Source organism: Bombina bombina, chromosome 1, assembly GCF_027579735.1.
Source record: "Bombina bombina isolate aBomBom1 chromosome 1, aBomBom1.pri, whole genome shotgun sequence".
Lineage (NCBI taxonomy): Eukaryota > Metazoa > Chordata > Amphibia > Anura > Bombinatoridae > Bombina > Bombina bombina.
The window spans coordinates 987,542,199-987,566,278 of NC_069499.1; the positions used below are offsets into that span (position 1 = coordinate 987,542,199).

The 24,080-nt window shown below is 40.5% G+C and overlaps 1 protein-coding gene across 1 annotated transcript in view; it reads right to left on the reverse strand.

The window, feature by feature from the left end:
* The window catches only part of LOC128656086 (peroxidasin homolog), a 334,999-nt gene that overhangs the window by 65,654 nt on the left and 245,265 nt on the right, over window positions 1-24,080 (reverse strand). The window contains exons 15-16 of the mRNA XM_053709815.1: window positions 21,352-22,852; window positions 20,994-21,128 (exon numbers count right to left, since the gene is read on the reverse strand). Coding sequence (XP_053565790.1) covers window positions 20,994-21,128; window positions 21,352-22,852 — 1,636 coding nt within the window. The remainder of the gene's footprint in view (window positions 1-20,993; window positions 21,129-21,351; window positions 22,853-24,080) is intronic.

Sequence of the window (24,080 nt, forward strand, 5' to 3'; positions counted from 1 at the left end):
ATCATGCACAGAGTGTGCCAAACAATATATTGGACTCACAACCAGGGAAGTCAGATCAAGAATTAGGGAACATCTCTCAAGCATAAGGGTGGGAAAAGCAAGCACCCCCCTGGTCCAACACTTTACATCTATACACAATAAAAGTTCTGAAACCTTTCGTTGGACATGCATAGAGAAAGTCCTAAAACCACCCAAAGGAGGTGACAGGGATAAACTATTATCCAAACGAGAGATCTTTTGGATCTTTACATTGAAGACCAGACACCCAACAGGGTTAAACTCAATGTATGATCTGATCAACCATTGGGAGTGAACTAGATGCTTAACACAACTCCACACTATCCATCAATCTGTTAGATTGTAAATTACGTATCCTTAACTGGTACATATATGTATTACCAATATAATTATACACAGACTCCTACCCCTTTAAATCTTTCATTCACTTTTACAATAAACTAAGTAGGGGTCTCATGTCCTTCTATAAGTACAGGATCATTATCCCTTTATATTTTCATATTTTTATGATGTCTATTATATATATATTTTTTTTTTTTCTTCTTTTTTGACACTCAGAAATCCCTTTAATTCATTTATGACACACAATAACCACTCTTTTTAGTGCATTCAAGTTGGCTGAATAGTAACATATGTAGGGAGTTAACTGTTCTAGGATAGATTTGCCGGACACTTACTCCCAGGAGTTAACCTTAAAGTGGTACAGACTAGTTTAATATTCTTTACATAGGATTGTTCATATGACATAAATGTGTACAATCCCATAAATGATCATAAGGTTTATTGCAAATTTATAAGCAAATAGTGAATATATGATTTTGGGTTTATATGCAAAATGCAGATTATATTCCTGTAACACTGATCCTTTAAGGTTTTTGTATGTTACTATTGCTAAAGTGTGTACAAAAATGTGCTCATGGTTTATTACAATTATCTGTATTTGTGAAGTATTATTATTTACCCTTTTTTAGTACAGGCTATAAGGGGTTAATAAGAAATTCTTCCCCTTTTTACTATTGCCCAATTGGATTCAGCCATTGTGTTTTAAAAGAGGGCTTTTCCCTACACAGTCCAGCAGCTTTGATAACGGCGGAATGCCGAAACATGTCAGCAGCTGTTTGAGCTGAACCCAATTGCAAGGAATAGCACCCTAACTCCTTGAATTTTTTCGTCTTTTAATAATTCTACAATAATAAAGAGACTTTTTATTTTACTCAGTGCTCCGCATCTCCTTTTTGCTTTGTTTTTTGCCAGACCTGATAATAAACAGACTGTATTTTATAAAGCTACAACCTTGTGTGGTGTTTCCAGCTTTGAGGACTGTGTGTTTCCAAGATCCCAGGTCACATATGGTGGAGGTAGCAGGCAACACACTAATAGTCTGTTAAGGAAACAATACCACACTTAAAATGGAGGAAGTTGTAAAGGCTTTACTACAGGCTACGGCCTCACAGCAACAGGCCACTGCCACACAGCAGCAAGCTACTGCCAGCCAGCAAGAAAATATTGCAGTGCTACAAAAACTGGTATTAACACAAAGAGAGGAACAGCAGAATATCACACGTACCATGCAGCAGGAGATTCGAGGCCTATCTGAAAGACCGGGCAGGTGTGCTGCAGAAATTCCACACAGTTCTAAGACTCTGAGAGTGAGTAACTATTTGCAAAAGATGGTGGCTACAGATGATGTGGAGGCTTACCTGATGGCTTTTGAAAGGACAGCCGAAAGAGAAGGGTGGCCTGCGTCTGAATGGGCAAGTCTCCTTGCGCCATTTCTGAGTGGAGAACCTCAGAAGGCATATTATGATTTGGAACCTGAGCAGGCCAGTGACTATAAAAAGCTAAAAACAGAAATCTTGGCCCGGCTGGGCGTAATGACAGCAGTAAGGGCCCAGCGATTTCACTCCTGGACTTACAGTTAAGACAAAGCCGTGCGGTCACAGATGTTTGACTTGATACATCTTGCCAGGAAATGGCTACAGCCAGAGGTCAACTCAGCTAGTCACATTGTGGAACAGCTCGTGATGAACCGGTTCCTGCGAGGATTGCCTGTTTCCCTGCGGTGGTGGGTCAGCCAGAGTGAACCTAAAACTGCTGACGGTCTAGTTGCCCTGGTGGAACGCTATTTGACTGCCGGAGAGTTTCTACAAATCCCCAACCAGGAAAGACCTAGAATCCCGATAATCCAGAGTCCCAGTAAATTGGGTAAGACTGTTCCGGGGAAAAGGGGGTATCGGGAGGAGCAGATGGGTTTTTACAACCCGAGGGACGTTACTGCAAGGGACAAGAGTTTTGTGAGGCAGGAAGGGTCCACAATAGCCTCAAAGATGTTGTCTAATGCTAATATTAAATGTTTTCAATGTAAAGAGTATGGACATTTTTGCAAAGGACTGCCCTGAGAATGATGTTGCTATGGAATGTAATGTTGGCAATATGAGAGACAATTATTCATTGTACACTCGCTCAGTATATGCAATTACCAAAAATGATTGTTTAAATGGCCACCCTTGGTGCATTGTAAGGGTGGAGGGAAATTAAATTAAAGCTTTGCTGGACTCTGGTAGCATGGTTACGCTCATAGACAGGGGTCTGTTGAGAAATACTCCTATTGATAATTACCAGAACCTAGATATTGCTTGTGTCCATGGGGACATACACAAGTATCCAACTGCTAAAGTACTTATTGAAACTCAAAATAGCCCTATAAATCATAGAGTTGGTTTAGTGGATAAATTAGTCCATGAAATGATAATAGGCAGAGATTTTCCCCATTTTTTTAATCTATGGGATGCTGCTGAGGAAAATTCACCGGATTCAGTAGAGGGCGCTGTTTGTGACTTTCCCTTTTCTGATTTATTGGGGGATGACTTAGACAAAATAACTCCTGCTAGAGGGAAACACTCAACCCCTATGGAAACCCTAGTTGGAGGTAATACTGAACAGAATAATACAGGTCAATCTAATATATCTGAACCTGATGTAGAAATAACTGACCTAGAGGTTAGCCCAAGTAACTTTAGGGCTGCACAATGGGAGGATCCAACTTTAGCTGTGGCTAGAAACTATATTTCCATAAGAAATGGCACCCCCATTAATACTGATAAAGCGCTCACCTATCCATACTTTGAAGTGGAAAATGATTTATTGTACAGAGTTGGGAAAAAGGAGTCTGTCAAACAGCTGTTAGTACCCCAGGCATATTGACACACTGTATTAAATCTGGCACATAGCCACATACTTGGGGGGCACTTGGGGATTGAAAAAACCAGAGAGAGAATTCTTAGGAGGTTTTATTGGCCAGGTGTAATGGCATCTATCACAAACTATTGTTCTTCTTGTCCTGAATGCCAATTAACTGCCCCTCTTACAGCATACCGTAGCCCCTTGGTGCCCTTACCCATAATTGAGGTCCCATTTGAATGCATTGGTATGGATTTTGTGGGTCCTCTTGTAAAGTCTGCAAGGGGGCACCAGTATATATTGGTAATAGTAGACTATGCTACACGTTACCCTGAGGCAATACCCATGCGTACTACTTCAGCAAAAGCAATTGCTAAGGAGTTAATGTTAATGTTCAGCCGTGTTGGGATTCCCAAAGAAATATTAACAGACCAAGGCACTCCATTTATGTCGAGAATTACAAAGGAGTTGTGTAATCTTCTTCATATAAAGCATCTGAAAACATCCGTATATCACCCACAAACTGATGGTCTGGTAGAACGATTTAATAAAACACTAAAGGCTATGCTCAAAAAAGTAATTGATAAAGATGGGAAAAATTGGGATTTCCTTTTGCCTTATTTAATGTTTTCCATCCGAGAGGTCCCTCAAGCTTCTACTGGGTTTTTGCCCTTTGAACTTTTGTATGGAAGACACCCCATAGGGTTGCTAGACATAGCTAAGGAGACTTGGGAACAGGAGTCAACCCCTCACAGAAGTGTGATTGAACATATAACTCAGATGCAGGATCGGATGACAGCCATTATGCCCATAGTTAGAGAACACATGGAAAATGCCCAATATGCCAGGGTTCGTGTGTTTAGTCCAGGAGACAGAGTACTAGTCCTGGTTCCCACTGTATAGAACAAATTTTTGGCAACATGGCATGGGCCATATGAAGTCATTGACAGAGTGGGGGAAGTAAATTACAAAGTAAGACAGCCTGGGAGGCGAAAGGAGGTACAGATTTACCATGTGAATTTACTTAAACCGTGGAAAGAAAGAGAAACACTTGTGGAGGAGAATGAACCCGTAGTCAATATCTCAGAAACCCTGACTATCCACCAGAAGAGGGAGGTAAAAGACTTCATCAGATTAAATAAAAATGTTTTCTCCTCAGTCCCAGGAAGAACTACGATAATAGAGCATGACATTGTCACTGAACCGGGAAAAAGGATAAATCTAAAGCCATATAGAATACCTGAAGCCGTAGAGGGAAGCAATCAAATTGGAAGTAAAGAAAATGCTGGACCTTGGGGTAATTGAAGAATCCCAAAGTGACTGGAGTAGCCCAATTGTGCTTGTACCAAAGCCTGATGGCACAATCAGGTTTTGTAATGATTACCGGAAGCTGAATGCAATATCCAAGTTTGATGCATACCCCATGCCAAGGGTTGATGAACTTGTGGAGAGACTCGGGAGAGCCAGGTACCTTACCACATTGGATATGACCAAGGGTTATTGGCAAGTGCCGCTTACAGGACGGGCAAAGGAAAACACTGCCTTCTCTACTCCAGATGGGCTCTTCCAATACAAGGTGTTACCTTTTGGCCTACATGGTGCTCCAGCAACATTTCAAAGAATGATGGACCGGATCTTAAGGCCAGATGCTCATTATGCTGCAGCTTACTTGATGACGTGGTCATACATAGTGAAGATTGGGAGTCTCACTTGCCAAAAGTGCAAGCTGTCCTTAATTCCATAAGAAATGCCGGTCTGACAGCAAATCCTAGTAAATGTACCATTGGCTTGGAGGAGGCCAAGTATCTTGGCTATTCCATTGGAAGAGGAATAGTAAAGCCACAACTTGCTAAAGTTGAAGCCATAAGGAATTGGCCATGATCTATGATGAAGAAACAGGTCAGAACATTTCTTGGGCTTGTTGGCTACTACAGAAGGTTTATCTCCAACTTTGCTACTATAGCGGGTACTTTAACTGACCTCACTAAAGCAATAGCTCCAGTAATAGTAAAATGGTCCTCTGAAGCTGAACAGGCATTTCAAAATCTCAAGGAAGCCATCTGTAGACAACCAGTGTTAGTCACCCCTGATTTTTCAAAGGAGTTTGTTTTACAGATGGATGCCTCTGATGTTGGGCTTGGAGCAGTGCTTTCCCAGGAAACTCAAAGTGAAGAGCACCCAATACTATACCTGAGCCGGAAACTTCAACCTAGAGAAAAGAACTATTCAATTGTTGAAAAGGAGTGTCTAGCAATTAAATGGGCTGTTGAAACTCTCAAATATTATTTGTTGGGCAGAAAATTTAGACTAGTTACTGATCATGCACCTCTCAAATGGATGAGTCAAAATAAGGATAATAATAGTAGAGTTACACGCTGGTTCCTTAGTTTGCAACCCTATCTCTTCTAGGTTGAACACAGGGCAGGAAGTAAACAGGGTAATGCTGATGGCCTTTCACGTATGCATACGCTTTTGGCCATGGTCGCTCACCCCACTAGGTCTGAGCTGGCGTGGAGGATGTGTGACAGAACCCAAGGCATAGTAATGGAAGGTGTCTATATTCCCTCAAAAGTGCTGCAGTGCGGGGTATGGTCTGACAACCCCAGGGAGAATTGTTATGTTTGTTTGCCACATAGAGAAAATATGTGATTTATTTCTGGGTCCCTGGGGTGGAGTATTTGGAGAGTAGGGTGGGCCAGTGCTCCACCCCGCAGTTTGCAAGTAGCACATTATGTCAAAAAGTCCAGTCCAGGAATTCTGTCTGACTCAGCCAGCTACTCACCTGCATGTGGTAATTAACAGCAGGTGCTAATAAAATCCCCAGTCAGGGGTTGAGAGGTAGATTTGCCAGCAGTAAAGGGAAACTGCAAACACTCTCCTGAGAGAATGAGAGGAATTATCTCTAAAGGACAAAGTTTGAAAGGTCTGTGCAATATTACTTTTGTGAAAAGCTACTTAGTGCAGACAGTTGTACTTGTTAGTAAGTGCTCAGTGGAGCAAGCCTCTTTTGTTTTGTTTATGTTTATTTTGCCTGTTTTTTTGCCAGACCTGATAATAAACAGACTGTATTTTATAAAGCTACAACCTTGTGTGGTGTTTCCAGCTTTGAGGACTGTGTGTTTCCAAGATCCCAGATCACAATATATATATATATGTATATATGTATGTATTTATATGTGTATATATGTATTTACAGACATATATACAAACATATATATTTATATCTATCTATATCTATCTATCTATCTATCTATCTATCTATCTATCTATATATATATATATATATATATATATATATATTATAACTATTCTACTTAGTTAAAATAAATAGAAACTTAGCTCTGAAATAAAAATAAAACCTAAGATAGATACAATGTAACTATTAGTTATATTGTAGCTAGCTTATGGTTTATTTTACAGGTAAGTATTTAGTTTTAAATAGGAATTATTTAGTTATTAATAGTAGGTTTTATTTAGATTTATTTAATTACATTAAAGTTAGGGGGTGTTAGGGTTAGACTTACGGTTAGGTTTAGGGGTTAATAACTTTAGTATAGTGTCAGTGATTTTGGGGGCAGCAGATTAGGGGTTAATAATAGTAATGTAGGTTGCGGCGATGTTAGGGACAGCAGATTAGGGGTTAATAATATTTAACTAGTGTTTGAGATGCTGGAGTATGGCGGTTTATGGGTTAATATGTTTATTATAGTGGCGGCGATGTGCGGAGCGGCAGATTAGAGGTTAATAATTTTATTTTAGTGTTTGCGATGCGGGAGGGCCTTGGTTTAGGGGTTAATAGGTAGTTTATGGGTGTTAGTGTACTTTTTAGCACTTTAGTTATGAGTTTTATGTTACGGCGTTGTAGCATAAAACCCATAACTTCTGACTTTCAGGTGACGGTACAAATCTTGTGGTTATAGGCTGTACCGCTCACTTTTTGGCCGGACGGGCAAACTCGTAATACCGGCGCAAAGGAAGTCCCATTGAAAAAGGACTTTTGGAAACCTGGATTGTTACATTGCGTTACAGCCAAAAAAAGTGTGCGGTGCAGCTAAACCAAGACTCGTAAAGCAAGACTCGTAATAGCAGCGGTAGTGAAAAAGAGCCTTAACGCTGCTTTTTCACTCATACCACAAACTCGTAATCTAGCCGATAGTTATTTAAGAATAAATAGAACATATTCTGCTATGTGAAGGAAGAATATTGGAATGTGAAATATTCATGTTTAGCCAATAAATGCTAGCACAAGGGTTTTTTTTTTTTTGCAGTTTGCACTTTCCATTGTAGTCTATCGTTGAATACGTTAATGAGGGCAAAATATTCTACGTTCCACTTTTTGCGCAAGTCATTTACTTTTTACTTTCAACTCATAATAAGAGCGCAAACCGACGGGACAGAAAGCCTATGTCTTGTGAAGTTAACGAGCGAGTGCTAAATAGTGCACAACTAGTAATCTAGCCTTAAAGCAAAGAACATTTTACTGTATAATGTCCCTTTAAGTATTAATACAGCATTATAAGAAGTTTAGATTGCTCATGTGGTTAATCATTCTTCTGCAAAAGCTGATCAGTTGCAGGTTCCAGCCGGAGCAAACTCAACAATTCATCTTTTGAAATTAATAAATGGAGCATTGTTTATTTTTGGAGTAATAGCAACAACAGTTTAGCTGCTGCTACTAAACTGCAAAAGAAAATAAAGATGCATTAATTATTATTACCATCCAAAAGATGGACCTCATTGTTTCCTGTAAAAAAAGGCATGTGCAATTTGGTCTAGAAGTAACAATAACAGCTCTTGAGAAATTTTACAGACAATGTTAATTTCTTACATGATGGCGAGAGTCCACAAGACATTATGTGTGGGAAATTACCCTCCTGATAACTAGGAGGAGACAAACGCAACCCAAAATACTAGCTCTTTACCACTACCTTGAATACAGTCATAAATATAGCCAAGCAGTTGGAGGAAACAGAAAATCAGGAAAGATAAAGTGGGACAACAAAAGTACTGATGCTAACTAAACAGAAATAAAGGACGGGAATTGTGGATTGCCACCCTCATGAAAGAAATTAATTTATCAGGTAAGCATATATTTTGTTTTCTTTCATCAGATAGTGAGAGTCCACAAGACATCACACGTGGGAATCTATACCCAAGCAGTGAAATCCACAAGATCACCATTAAATTAGGGCGGGGGGGGGGGGGGGGCGACGACGACAAACAGTTGAGAACACTAGGATAAAATCTTTATCACAACTTTATCACAAAAACCTTTCTGAGTCAGCACTAAGCGGTCAATTGCCAGGCCATCAAATTCAAAGTTTTAAGATCCTGCTGAAAGAAAGGCCCTTCAGAAAGAAGATCCTTTCTGCCCCAAGGCAGGCACAAGGACATTTTAATTAGATCTGCAAATCTATTCCTGTTTGGTTTTCACTGTCACGCTGGGCAGCAACACAGAGGAACGATGTAATATCAGATTAAACAAACAGGGATTCACTTGGGCATCTATTAGATTTGATAGAGGGCCACAAGACCTGGCACAATAATGGGGCAATTTGTGATTTAGACGAGAGGCCATGAGATCTATTTCTGGCAGACCCCAACATCTCCCTATGTGGTAGAAAACCTCCTGATTCTGAGACCACTCCCCTGGGTGAAAAAAACTTTTGACTATGAAAGTCTGGCTCCCAAATTTTCACACCTGGGATTTGGATAGCTGAGATCTTGCGATGAAAACATTCTGCCCAACTGATAATGTGGGACACTTTCTACATCACCAGGGAAGTACAAGTTGCACCTTGATGATTGATGTAAGCCACTGCTGTGACATTATCTGACTGGAAATGAAGAAAAGATCCTGCCTGAAGTCGGGCTTATTCTGAAGAGTCCTAAAGATTGCTTGAAGTAGAAGAATGTTTATTGGTAACCTCACCTCCTGAGGAGACCATACTATCTACGCTCTTTGGGACTCCCAGACTTTACCCTAATCTAGCAGGCTGGTGTTTGTGGAAATCACTTCCCACACTGGCAGGAAAAAGAAGTACCCTGAACAAGGGATTAATGAGTCTGCCACAATGTAAGAGACTGTCTTGACTTGTGATCTGCAGTTGGAGGGACAGAAGATGAAATCTGGCAAATTGGAACTGTATCTGAGGCAGCCACCATGATAACCACAATTTCCATGCACTAAGCAACCAAGGGGAAGGGATTGAGATGAAGAAGCACACAGGCCTGTAGTAACATTAGTCTGATTTTCCAAATGTGACTCTGAATCAGTTAAAAATCTGCTTCATTGTGAGACACAGCTAAATGAAAATCTCAGAAACTTGACATGATCACTGTGAATGGGGATATGTAAATAAGTATATTTTAAGCCTATGGAAGTAGGCACTTTCAGGAATTTGTTCAAGATTTTGAGATCCAAGAAAGGCTGAAAAGTACCCTCTTTTTGGTACTATAAAGAGATTGGAATAAAACCCCTGGAATAACTCTAAAGCGGGAACTGGAGCATAAACTCCCAAAGTTTCCAGATATCTTACACAAGACAAAAAAGCTTGGGCCTTTAAAGAATCTCGAGACAGGAAGACTCTTCTGCAAGCTTATTCAACATCCCTGAAAAATTATATATGAACAGAGCTCTCCCAAAAGAGACTCAGGGGCCTATTTATGATGGTGCGAGCGGACATGATCCGATATTGCATGTCTGCTGCATATCGATAAATGACGTCAGCATACGCTGTCGGCATTTATCATTGAACCAGCAGTTTTGGTGAACTGCTGGTGCAATGCCGCCCCCTGCAGATTAGGGGCCTATCGCCCGCTAGCAGGGGTTGTCAATCAACCCGATCGTATTCTATCGGGTTGATTTCTGTCCACCGCCTCAGAGCAGGCGGACAGGTTATGGAGCAGTGGTCTTTAAAAAAAAAAAAAAAAACGGGGCATCAAGCTCCATACAGAGCTTGATAAATATGCCCCTTTATCTGCCCTCTACCAAAGACTGATCTGGAATGGGAGTAGCACCTTCATTCAGACTTGGAGGTTGAGTTAGACTACTTTTGCTTTTTGTTCCGGAAAGGCTGGACTTCTAGGAAGATTTGAAGTGAACAGAACTCTGGGCAGAGGAGGATGCTTTCTGATTCTCAGATTTCAGAAAGAAACAAAACATCCTGCTGATCGAAGCTTACACTTGGGGGTAAATGTATTAAAGTGTGGACAACATGATACGTTGTAGCATATCATGTCTGCCACACATCGATAAATAGCACATAATATAAATATACTCACATATAGATATATAAGTATGGATATATATTTTACAATATAATAACCAAATATTTATAGATTTATCTATTTAAAAATAAATAGAAAATGTTCTTCTATGTGAAGAACATAACAATGTAAAATCATAATTCATGTCGGGTTAGCGCACAAGCTATTGTAATCTAGCCGTAAATATTATACTAGTACATTCACTAAACCTTAGCAATATTTTCATTTGAAAACTGTATTAATAAGAACTTTTAATACTTGAAAGAGTCTTAGGGGTCAATTTACTAATGTGCGAGCGGACATGATACGATGTAGCATATCATGTCCGCTGCACATCGATACGATGTAGCGTATCATGTCCGCTGCACATCTTTTGCTCTCTCCCCTCTCTTTTGCTTTCTCTCCCCCCTCTCTTTTGCTCTCTCTTTCTCTCCCCCTGTCTTTTGTGCTCTCTTATTATTATTATTATTATCAGGTATTTGTAGAGAGCCAACAGATTCCGCAGCGCTGTAAACATAGTCGATGTACAGGGTAGCTTTTGTAGGGGTCAAGTGGGTAGAGGGCCCTGCCGAGAGTTTCACTGTTGTAGTCGGCTCTTATGAAGCGATCTGTAAACAGCTGGGCCCATAGACTTACATTCTAAGGGGTTCATGGGGAAAGCAGTGGAGTTAGGAAAGGTTAGTGTTGGTTGTATGCATCCCTGAACAGTAGAGTTTTTAGGGAGTGCTTGAAGCTGTTAAAACTAGGGGAGAGTCTTATGGAGCGAGGCAGGGAATTCCACAAGATGGGGACCAGTCTGGAGAAGTCCTGTAAACGGGAATGTGAGGAAGTAACAAGAGAGGAGGAGAGGAGGAGATCCTGAACTGATCGAAGGGGACGGGAGGGAGAGTATCTAGACACAAGTTCTGAGATGTAGGGGGGAGCAGTGCAGTTGAGAGCTTTATATGTCAGGGTGAGGATTTTATGTTTAATCCTAGAGGAAAGAGGAATCCAGTGAAGGGATTGGCAGAGAGGTGCAGCAGATGAAGAGCGACGAGTAAGGAAGATGAGCCTGGCAGAGGCATTCATAAGGGATTGTAAAGGAGCTATGCGGCAGCTAGGTAGACCAGAGAGGACGGAGTTGCAGTAGTCGAGGCGGGAAAGGATGAGAGAGTGGATTAAAATCTTGGTTGTATCTTGTGTAAGGAAATGTCTAATTTTAGCGATGTTTTTAAGGTGGAAGCGGCAGGCTTTAGCCAAGGACTGAATGTGAGGAGTGAAGGAAAGATCTGAGTCAAGTGTGACCCCAAGACATCGGTCACACTCTCTTAGGGGTCAATTTACTAATGTGCGAGCGGACATGATACGACGTAGCGTATCATGTCCGCTACACATCGATACGATGTAGCGTATCATGTCCGCTGCACATCTTTTGCTCTCTCCCCTCTCTTTTGCTTTCTCTCCCCCCTTTCTTTTGCTCTCTCTTTCTCTCCCCCTGTCTTTTGTGCTCTCTCTTTCTCTCCCTCTGTCTTTTGCGCTCTCTCTTTCTCCCCCCCCTCTCTTTTGCGCTCTCTCTCTCTCCTCTTTTTTTGTGCTCTCTCTCCCCCTCTCTTTTGCGCGCTCTCTCTCCCCCTCTCTTTTGCTCTCTCTCTCCATCTTCTCTATTGCGCTCTCTCCCCCCTCTCTTTTGCTCTCTCCCCCTCTCTTTTGCTCTCTCTCCCTCCCTCTCTTTTGCTCTCTCTCCCCCTCCTCTCTTTTGCGCTCTCTCTTCCCCCTCTCTTCTGCGCTCTCTCTCTCCCCTCTCTTTTGCGCTCTCTCTCCCCCTCTCTTTTGCTCTCTCTTCCCCCTCTCTTTTGCTCTCTCTCTCCCCCTCTCTTTTGCTCTCTCTCTCTCTCTCCCTCCTCTCTAATGCTCTCTCTCTCCCCCCTCTTTTGCTCTCTCTCTCCCCCCTCTCTTTTGCTCTCTCTCTCCCCCCTCTTTTTTTGCTCTCTCTCTCTCTCCCCCCCTCTCTTTTGCTCTCTCCCCTCATATGATGCATAAATTTATGTCCCCAGACTATGTGAATCATGTGTACATGTTCATACAAATAGCTGGCGACTATGAAGATGCAAAGTACTTACCTGTCAGTACCTTCATGAACTGTGCTTACCTCAGCTGCAGCTTCCAGTAGATGCCTATATCCTAGACAGTAGACAGTGAAAGCACAGTGCTAAGGATCTTTAATAAGTAATGACATCCTACAACCCAAGGGATTCACAGATGAATCTGCATTTCACCTGGGGAGGGTTGTGGATTCCACAAGAAGCAGCACACTGTAGACAAGGGGATTGGTGGATAAATCCCCATTTCACCTGGGAGGCCGAAAAGACCTTTCAATGCATGGCTGACACCTTCTTGTCTACCCCCTGTCCAACAAGGCACTATGAAGAGAAAATGGGTCACAAATGCAGTTAGAGAACCCCTCTCAACAATGAGTAGATCAGAACTTCAGCATTTAACTGACTCCATCAAGGAGGCAAAATAATTGACTTAGGACTGAGGGTAGTATGAGGGATTCCAAACTCTATGTTGGGTGTATTTAACCTCCTCCTAAGGGTCAGGAGGGTAATTTCCCACATGTTATGTCTTGAGGACTCTCACCATCTGATGAAAGTAATAGACAGTGGTGTCACTACATTGGGGCAATGGGGGGAATTTGCCCCCTAATAACTTATGGCTTGCACCCCCCGCCACTTGCATAATGCTGGAGTGTGTGATTTTTTTTTTTGTTTAAATTGTGGGTTGTGTTATTGTATATGTCAAGTTCAACTTGTATCTTTTTTACTCAGTATGGGCCGTTGACTGCTTTTATTTTTACGATTAACTGTCAGAGATGAGATGACTGAGGGCGGCTGACTGTGGCGCAGCACTTTTGCTCCTCTCCTCCTCCTCCACTCTCCAGACCAGTAAACTTCCAGCAGTCACGTTCCTTAACAGCATAAGGAACATGACTGGAGACTCTGGAGAGGAAGAGGGAGGAGCCAGCCAGCAGGTCTGTGTGCAGAAGCACGGGGGAAGGAGAGCAGGCAGCACAGAAAGACCGGTCCATCCACCGTCGAAGAAGAGACAGATAGAGAGCTGATTCTGGGGTTACTTTGGGGTAAGACTAGAGGATTATATGGTGTACTGTGTTATATTGTTAATCATCAAGTAGGAAGAGCCCTGGTTCTGCTGCGTATATATTTTACATAAACCATTTAATTTACTCAGGACAATATTGCTTTATACCCTAATAGTCTATTAGGTTATAAAGCAATGTTGTCCTGAGTAAATTAAATGTATAAACTTAAACTGTCTGCAATGCTAAATCTATAATACCTGCCTGCTATAATGCACTAGTTAGTAGTCACTGCTATGCTCGCTTTGTCTTGCAAGCCTCCATAACGGCCATATGATTATGTTACTACGCATAAAAAAAGTTTACATTTTTAGACACAGACGGAAAAAAAAATGTTACGTTTGATTAGGTAGATTCTAGATTGCATAAACAAATAACTAATTGTTTTGGATGAATTGTTTGTAATGAGAGGGAAAAAAAAATACCTGACACTCTGACAACCTTTTAGTACATCTACCCCCTAGTCTGTTAATAGATATATCTTCCATGCCATACCAAAGTGCATCTTATGGCTGCCGGGATAATACCTTAATGGGACAAAATAACTAGCCATAAATTTTCTACTAGTGTACACTATGTTTCCTTACATGCTGATTTCTTCAGTTTCCCTAGTTTGAATAAGCATGAAACTATTGTGTGTGTGTGTGTGTATATATATATATATATATATATATATATATATATATATATGTAGAAGGTGTAGTAGCACTCCAGCTTCAAATAGCTCCGTTGAGCTCTCCTTGCCCCGGGTTCACTTCAAGAGTATAGATAAAGCAGCAAAGAGGAAGTTACTCACAGGGTCTTGCAAAAAGATAAAGTATTTATTTTGACGTTTCGGGTGTTACCCCTTTCTCAAAAAACAGCACAGTGTGAAACAGTATACTCACCCCCCTTAAATACCCCTGCACAGCAAACAGTGTGGTAAACACCCTGGCACCCGGAAGTAAAACCACGTCACATGACACAAGGTCAAGCCCCGTTGGCATAGCAACCAGAAGCTCAGTAGTGTAAACCAAGTGAAAGTTAAAAACATAGTGAAAGTTAAAAACACAAGCAAAACAGATTGTTAGGAGCAATATACAAATACAAACATGGGTTTAAACAAAAATGTTAACAACCAAACAAGCAGTAGTATATTATCATGCAGATATCGTTAATCACCAGGGTGACCGTAATCCCACAGCATAAATACACGTAGCCATATACAGCCTCAACCATATCATATCATAAAGTACAGGTAATGAACTACTGGACAATTTGCAGAGCCCAGGCATAGAACTACCAATAGCGGTCTTCTTAAGTCCCCCCTGTCATTCCATGCAGGTAGAAGTAGCGAGGCATAGAGGCAAAACACACAAGCCTGGTCGAACCTGCAGTGATAGTCGTTATCACACACTCCATGTCACGGCACATAACCAATGCAGATACCCAAGGGAAGGTATCAGACAACTTAGCAAAGCAAAACATAGGACAACTTAAACAAAGTACACTTCAAAGAACAAAGTACACTTCAAAAAACATAACTTAAGAAAATACCCAAGAGAACGTAAACACATAGTTAGAGGCAGTCCCTTATATGGTGTACCTTACTTGATTAGATAATGTCCGATAGAACCAAAGACAGGAACAGTCTTGAAAATAGAGAGGTGGTTCATTAGAGAGTCTTGTCCCTATAAACAGCAGTGCCAGTCAAGGTGGACATTGAGCCCCCGGGGGGGTCATTGTCCCAAGATTGAAAATCCATCTTGACTCTCTTTGTAAGAGAATTTTAGCCCTGTCACCCCCCTGCTTAATGGGGGGATGTGGTCGATAATGATGTATTTAAGGTCGGTTACCTTGTGTCCTGCTTCCACAAAATGCCGTGCCACCGGCTGATCTGAAGTGCCTTTATCGAATGCTACACGAATCGCGGACCGGTGGTTGACCTTTCTGGTCCTTAAGTCATCCACTGTTTTTCCTAGATAAAACATCTCGCACACACAATGCAGGAGGTATACAATGAATGTTGTGGTACAGGTTACCCTGTGTCTGATCTTAAACTTTCTGGTGGAATACGGATGGATGAAGAAGCTACCTGTAGAGAGACCTCCACAGGTGGTGCAACCCAGGCACCTAAAACAACCTTTCTTAGTTTTAAGCCAGGTGTCATTGCTGTAACAGTTCCTGGGGTCAGTTTTTATTAGCTGATCCCTCAGTGAGGTAGCTCTGCGGTACCCAATTCTGGGTGGGGGCATGCATTTGAAAGGTAAGTCTTTATCAGATGATAAGAGTCCCCAGTTTTGCTTGAGGGTATCAGCAATCCCTTCTTTATTCTTTGTATAGGTGGTGGTAAACGTGAGTCTATCCTCAGGTGTGGTAGCATTAGTACCAGCTAGCAGGTCCTTTTGTGCTGTGTCCGATACTGCCATTATACTGTTTAAGAGATTGTTGTGGTTGTATCCCCTCCATCTGAATTTAGTCATCATGTCAACCAGTTGTGCTTCTTTCAGCTCCTCAGTGGTATTATTCCTAGCTACCCTCTTGAATTGGGATAGTGGGAGTGCCTTATTAAGGCTGGGTGGATGGAAACTGGTTGCATGAAGGACGGAATTCTTGTTCGTTGGTTTACTGAAGAGGGTAGTGTTTAACTTATCACCATGCTTGAAAATTCTTATGTCAAGGAAGTCTATTGCTTGTTTGTCATATGTAAGCTTGAACTTGACTGTCGGATGTACCTTGTTGAGTTCCTCGAACCAGGCTAGTAGTTGATCCTCTGTGTCTGTCCACAGCAGAAACAGGTCATCAATGTACCTCTTGAATATTGGCACTCTGTTGTCTTTGAACAGTTGGGTGCCTTGATCCTCAAACTCTGCCATGAACAAGTTGGCGTATGATGGGGCCATGTTAGACCCCATCGCCGTTCCAGCCACTTGTAGGTAGAAAGATCTTTCGAAGCGGAAATAATTGAGTTCTAGACATAGTCTCAGGATTTCACATATGACATCCAGGGGGGGGCCAACATACGGATATTTGAGAAGTTGTCGTCTTGTAGCCACTATGCACTCCTGGTGAGGGATGACCGTGTAGAGACTGGTCACATCCAGTGTGACCAGCAGTGTATTTTCAGTGAGAGGAGGTAAGTCCAGTATTAATTTGAGCATGGATGCTGAATCCAAGAGCAAAGAGGGTACGTTGCGGACAATAGGTTGTAGAATATAATCAATATAGGTTGCTATTGGTTGTAGAAGAGAGCCGACAGCTGACACAATAGGTCTCCCGGGGGGAGCGTCCAAGCTTTTGTGTACTTTAGGTAGCATGTAGAGAACCGGTATTCTAGGGAATTTTACCATCATGTACTCACTGGTGTTGGTATCAATATAATTGTTTTTGAGTAACAGTTGTATCATCTCATCCAATATTGTCTTGAATTGTTTGCTAGGATCACCTCGTAGCGGGCAGTAGGTGTCCTTGTCCTCTAATTGTCGCATTACCTCTTTCTTGTAATCGGTGTAGTCTTGCAGGACTACAGCACCACCTTTGTCCGCCTCCCTTAGAACTATGCTGTTGTCCTCTTGTAATGTTCTCAAAGCTTCTCTTTCTTTGATGGTTAAATTGTGTCTGTATTGTTTGCGTTTTATAAAATTTTCTTCACATTCCTGCCATAGAGGGTAGCTAGGAATAATACCACTGAGGAGCTGAAAGAAGCACAACTGGTTGACATGATGACTAAATTCAGACGGAAGGGATACAACCACAACAATCTCTTAAACAGTATAATGGCAGTATCGGACACAGCGCAAAAGGACCTGCTAGCTGGTAGTAATGCTACCACACCTGAGGATAGACCATGTTTACCACCACCTATACAAAGAATAAAGAAGGGATTGCTGATACCCTCAAGCAAAACTGGGTACTCATCATCTGATAAAGACTTACCTTTCAAATGCATGCCCCCACCCAGAATTGGGTACCGCAGAGCTACCTCACTGAGGGATCAGCTAATAAAAACGGACCCCAGGAACTGTTACAGCAATGACACCTGGCTTAAAACTAAGAAAGGTTGTTTTAGGTGCCTAGGTTGCACCACCTGTGGAGGTCTCTCTACAGGTAGCTTCTTCATCAATCCGTATTCCAGCAGAAAGTTTAATATCAGACACAGCGTAGCCTGTACCACAACATTCATTGTATACCTCCTGCATTGTGTGCGGGATGTTTTATGAAGGAAAAATGGTGGATGACTTAAGGACCAGAAAGGCCAACCACCGGTCCACGATTCATGTAGCATTGGATAAAGGCACTTCAGATCAGCCGGTGGCACAGCATTTTGTGGAAGCAGGACACAAGGTAACCGACCTTAAATACATCATTATCAACCACATCCCCCCACTAAGCAGGGGGGGGGTGACAGGGCTAAAATTCTCTTACAAAGAGAGTCAAGATGGATTTTCAATCTTGGGACAATGACCCCCCCGGGGGCTCAATGTCCACCTTGACTGGCACTGCTGTTTATAGGGACAAGACTCTCTAATGAACCACCTCTCTATTTTCAAGACTGTTCCTGTCTTTGGTTCTATCAGACATTATATAATCAAGTAAGGTACACCATATAAGGGACTGCATCTAACTATGTGTTTACGTTCTCTTGGGTATTTTCTTAAGTTATGTTTTTTGAAGTGTACTTTGTTCTTTGAAGTGTACTTTGTTTAAGTTGTCCTATGTTTTGCTTTGCTAAGTTGTCTGATACCTTCCCTTGGGTATCTGCATTGGTTATGTGCCGTGACATGGAGTGTGTGATAACAACTATCACTGCAGGTTCGACCAGGCTTGTGTGTTTTGCCTCTATGCCTCGCTACTTCTACCTGCATGGAATGACAGGGGGGACTTAAGAAGACCGCTATTGGTAGTTCTATGCCTGGGCTCTGCAAATTGTCCAGTAGTTCATTACCTGTACTTTATGATATGATATGGTTGAGGCTGTATATGGCTACGTGTATTTATGCTGTGGGATTACGGTCACCCTGGTGATTAACGCTATCTGCATGATAATATACTACTGCTTGTTTGGTTGTTAACATTTTTGTTTAAACTCATGTTTGTATTTGTATATTGCTCCTAACAATCTGTTTTGCTTGTGTTTTTAACTTTCACTATGTTTTTAACTTTCACTTAGTTTACACTACTGAGCTTCTGGTTGCTATGCCAATGGGGCTTGACCTTGTGCCATGTGACGTGGTTTTACTTCCGGGTGCCAGGGTGTTTACCACACTGATTGTTTGCTGTGCAGGGGTATTTAAGGGGGGTGAGTATACTGTTTCACACTGTGCTGTTTTTTGAGAAAGGGGTAACACCCGAAACGTCAAAATAAATACTTTATCTTTTTGCAAGACCCTGTGAGTGACTTCCTCTTTGCTGCTTTATATATATATATATATATATATATATATATATATATATATATATATATATATATTATATAAAAAAAATATGTGGCTTGACCATTATGGATATGTGTAATAAAATAATATATATATATATATATATATATATATATATATATATATATATATATATATATATATATATATATATATATAAAATAATAATAATAATGTGGTGGATCTTTTCAAACTGAGGTAGGCACTATAATCTCACTGAAGCGGTTCTGGGTACACAAATATGAATTAAGTATTTACAAGGCAAGCAGCAAAATACTGTCCCAAAGACCATAATTCTCCAGTGCTCCCATACACTCCAGTGCTTCTGTCTTATATACTAGGTTTTGGGTTGGCTACAATTCTACAAACATGCCTTTAGCTAATACAAAACTATGTGCCTTCACTGCCTTTAAATTGAGAATTTTGGGAGAGGGAGGGAGATAACTATTTTGATCGTTCTTAAAATAGGGAATTGTTAGTCATTATTAAATTAGGATTTGCAAACGTTTTACTCATTTGGCTGTAAGTTCTTCTAGTAAGTGCTATGGCATCCACAATCTTTATTGAAACTGCACAATCTTAATATATTTTTAAGGATTAAACACATAACTGATAATTAATTATGTCATTGTTGCTTGCAAATAACTAACATGTCATAGAATTTTCTAGTTCCAGTTTTATTGGATTTTTTTTTAATTCCAAGATTGTTGCTTCTTCATTCTGTCGGAATTCAATGACTGATGATTAATTTGGCGGTGCAAAGAGCGTTTGTGTAATGTGTCATCGACAAACGTCTTGTATGTTATAAATACTTTCTATGGTTTTTAGGGACTTTATTTATAAATAATACTTGTATACACAATAAAGTTGGTATGTCTATTGATGCAATAAATTTTAATAAGCTTCTGTTAGGTGTACTGTAAGAACAATATATGTTTTAATGATCCAATTTTATTTTCAAGCTGTGCTAAAATGCCACACTATCTTGCCAATTAATTATAGATAATTGTAAACTGGCACAAGCAATGAAGATATATACCTGTTTATAGTAATGTCTGCACCCTTAAAAAGTATAGTCTAGACAAAATTAAAATTCATGATTCACATAAAGCAGCAATTTTAAGCAACTTTCTAATTTACTACTTTGATCATTTTTCTTCATTCTCTTGGTATCTTTATTTAAAAAAGCAAGTATGTAAGCTTAGGAGCTGGCCCATTTTTGGTTCAGCACCTGGGTAGAGCTTCCTGATTGGTGGCTACATTTAGACACCAATCAGAAATCTTTACCCAGGTGCTAAACCAAAAATGGGCTAGCTCCTAAGCTTACATTCTTGCTTTTTCAAATAAAGATACCAAGAGAATGAAGAAAATTTGAAAATAGGTGTAAATTAGAAAGTAGATTAAAATTGCATGCTCTAGCCTTTATCTGAATCATGAAAGTTTAATTTTGAATAGACTATCCGTTTAACATCCTGATTGTGAATACCTAGACACAAAAGGTAGAAAAATATTAGCACATTGTAACTATAGAATTTACTGGTATACTTAAGTTATGGTCATCCTTTGGGACACACAGGCTAACCGCAAGATGTACGTTTTGGTAGAACAGCAAAAAGTAATTTTTAATAGTTTATATAGTGGTGTTTATTTGTTATAAATGTTAGTTAATTAGTCAATCGCTGAGATTACAAGTCGCACACTGACTGCAGCGCGCTTGCGGTATGTTTTTTCTATAGGCTTCGTCGAGGGTCTTCAGCCTCACTAGCCTCAGCTGTACTTTTTTTATTAAATAGTATTTATATATAATATTTTTATTTAGTTTATTTTCAGTGGTATGATTTAGTGGTGAAAATTATTAGAGCCCCCCCAGTTTGACTGTGGTATCTTATGTGCCCCCCCCCTATATGTTGTTCCTAGAGTTGGCACTGGTAATATATAAGGGAATGGAACTATTCATTATTGCTTTCTATATTTACCTATCTCCATCACGGATTCTTCTAAACTGAGTAACCAGCAGGCACATCAATGTAGGACCAAGAAGAGACCCAGGTAGCAACTCCTCCACCATCAGTGCTGGGAACAGATCCACATTTTTTGGTGTTCCATACAGACTGTGTAGAAATATATAGTTTAATGCAGAAAAAAACGCTATAAATAGTTTTTTATACAATTCAGATATACAAGCTCACATTTACCAAGTTCTGAAGCAAAATGTTTTTGCACAGCAGTAATACAAGTCTAGGAAATACCTATGAGAAGAAGTGATTTAGGTGTGGAACTTTAGATTCCCTGGATGAACGGAATTACTATAAATACTGTATTAAAAAAACTTACCTGCGGAGCTTTTCTCTTATCTCTTGGTTCTTGATCTCAATTTTTAAGTCCTCAAAGTCCTGAGCAGAGGTGAGATTGCAGAACTCTCTGAAGTCATTATAAGGAGGAATTCCATGGTCTCTGCCACGTTGGATATTAATGGCTGCTAAGTCTAAGGACACAGAATGCACAGCTGAGAAAAGTTTTTCTGTCAGTTCAGTGTTCAAAAGTTCAGTGGGGATCCTCATCTTTCCAGGAACCCCAAAAAGGCCTCTTAGTATTGGGTCTATTCCTCCTTCTTGGAATAGCCTAAATGGACTAAAAAAGGTCTTGTGCAATGGAAGGTGACCTTGTTGGATAGGTTGGAAAGTTTCATTCAGTCGGTATAGGATGGGGTTGATAAGTGTATGTCCAAATCTGAAAGCAGCAGTAGCAAACACATTAAAGATACCACCATTGAGGTTGGAGTTGTAGCCACTGTAGTTTCCCAACAAACTCATTCCATGTTGCCCAAATATTTTTGGAAGCCAGTGACTATATGTTATGTGTTGCATTTGAGCACCCACCAGTTTCCTGGCCTCATGGTATATTTTGTCTCCTTTCCAGTGAGGGTTGAGCCTTCGGAACTGCTCTGCAATACGATTGTGTTCTCTGAACCACAGAATATGCATTGAGGTAAGTCCCAGCTGTTCATTGGCACGATGATCTCCAGCCAGGAAACAAGGAATAGAGCTTTCATTCTCATCCCTCATGCATTCAGTGGGAGGCCCATTTGAAAATGGCATTAGGTGCTTCCCACCATCTACCACTCTGCCAACTCTTAGTTTCCCATGATGGTTGGTAAAGTCCCTCAGTTCTTTTGAAGCCTGCTCTGTGCTCCCATACACATTTGAGGCATCCAGATAAGAGGTGAGTAGATTCATCTGTTCTCGTGCATAGATTGAGTCCATAAGAAGTGAAGTCACACCACTGCCACAGATAGGACTGGAACGAGCAAAGAACATACAGTGACCACTGCTTGCTCTGGGATCATTCTCAGGTATAGTAATCGGAAAGCATGGAGGATCATTAGAACAGACTTGACTACAGGAAGCTCCATCAGAAAATCTGGACATGCTTAGAGCTGGTACGATTTGATCTAAATCATGGTCCAAAAATTGACCCCATTGCATAAGCATATGTGTGTATTGAGTATCTGGGGTGATTGTCTCTGTACCAATCATAGTTGTAGACACTAGACGGGGAAGAGGTAATGGAAGAATTCCTGAGTCTTCTGTTACCCCAAGTCCCCTGGGGACATTGAAGCCATTTTGGTATGCAGGTCTAAGGAGGCGTTGGAATGCTGTCATTGAAGCACCCCACATTGGATGCTGCAAATTGTTACAGGACCCATCATGAGTGCGATATCGACGATGAAAGCAAATATCCGAGCAATTAGATGTCTGTCTATGAGCGGAGCAGCCGGAGACATTCACAATCATACTTATGAAGTGTGGAGAGATGAGGTCACTGAATTTGTAGTCTGTAACAGTGACAAATAAAATTGTTGTTATAAGGTACAAATAGCTGGTTTATTTAAATCAGGGATTTTCATGCCTGTCCTCAAGGCCTCCCTAACAGTCCAGGTTTTCACAATTAATAACCATGTTTACTAATCAGCTGATTATTTCACCTGTGCTCCGGTTCAGATATCCTGAAAATCTGGCCTATTAGGGAGGTCTGAGGACAGGTTTGAAAAGAAAAATCATAATTCTGATTAATCCAAATAATAAATGTAGAGAAAATCTGCTTTCCATTCCACAAATCTTAAATTCATACTGAGATATAGATTAACCTGAAGAAAATTTGCAAACATTAAAGAGACAGTCTACTCCAAAATTGTTATTGTTTAAAAAGATAGATAATCCATACCCATCCCCAAGTTTTGCACATCCAACATGGTTATAATAATATATTTTTTTTTACCTCTGTGATTACCTTGTATCTAAGCATCTTCTGACAGCCCCCTTATCACATGACTTTTTATTTATTATCTATTGACTTGCATTTTAGCCAATTAGTGCTGTGTCCTGCACAACTTCACAGAAGAGAGCACAATGTTATCTATATGATTTAGCTGTCTCTTGTGAAAAGCTAATAACAAAGCAAATGTTATTTGCTGATTAGAGGTTAATTACTTTATTATTTTGCAATGTGGGATTGGCGGTTTAAGTGTTTGTTAATACTTTGTGTGGGAAGATTAGATTTTTTTTGTTATACTTCGTGTGGGCGGTTAGTTTTTTTTTTTGCGGGCGGGCGGTTTTGTGTTTTTTTTGTTATTTTGTGCGGGCAGTTATATGTTTTTTTTTTTTTTTAAGGCTTTGGGTTTGCTTTCAGGCTCGCCGGAAACAGAAGTCATGAAGCAGCGGTCTAAAGACTACTGCTCCATAACATGTCTGCCTGCTCTGAAGCTGAGGACAGAAATCAACCCGATCGAATACGCTACATCGTATAATGTCCGCTAGTATTATAATAAATATACCCCATTGTGTGATTTCTCTCAGGCTAGTGTTTGATCATCAGACATTTAGAGCCACATGTTCAATGGGTTAGAAATATAATATTTTAAAATTGGAGTAAAAAAAACAAAAAACAAATTGCTTCCTCAAAATTGCTTGAGTGAAAACAAATGTAAATAAAACCTTAGTAGCTGCAGCACCACTGATAGAATGAGTGTCAAAGAGATGTCAAACAAACGGCTAAATTATGAG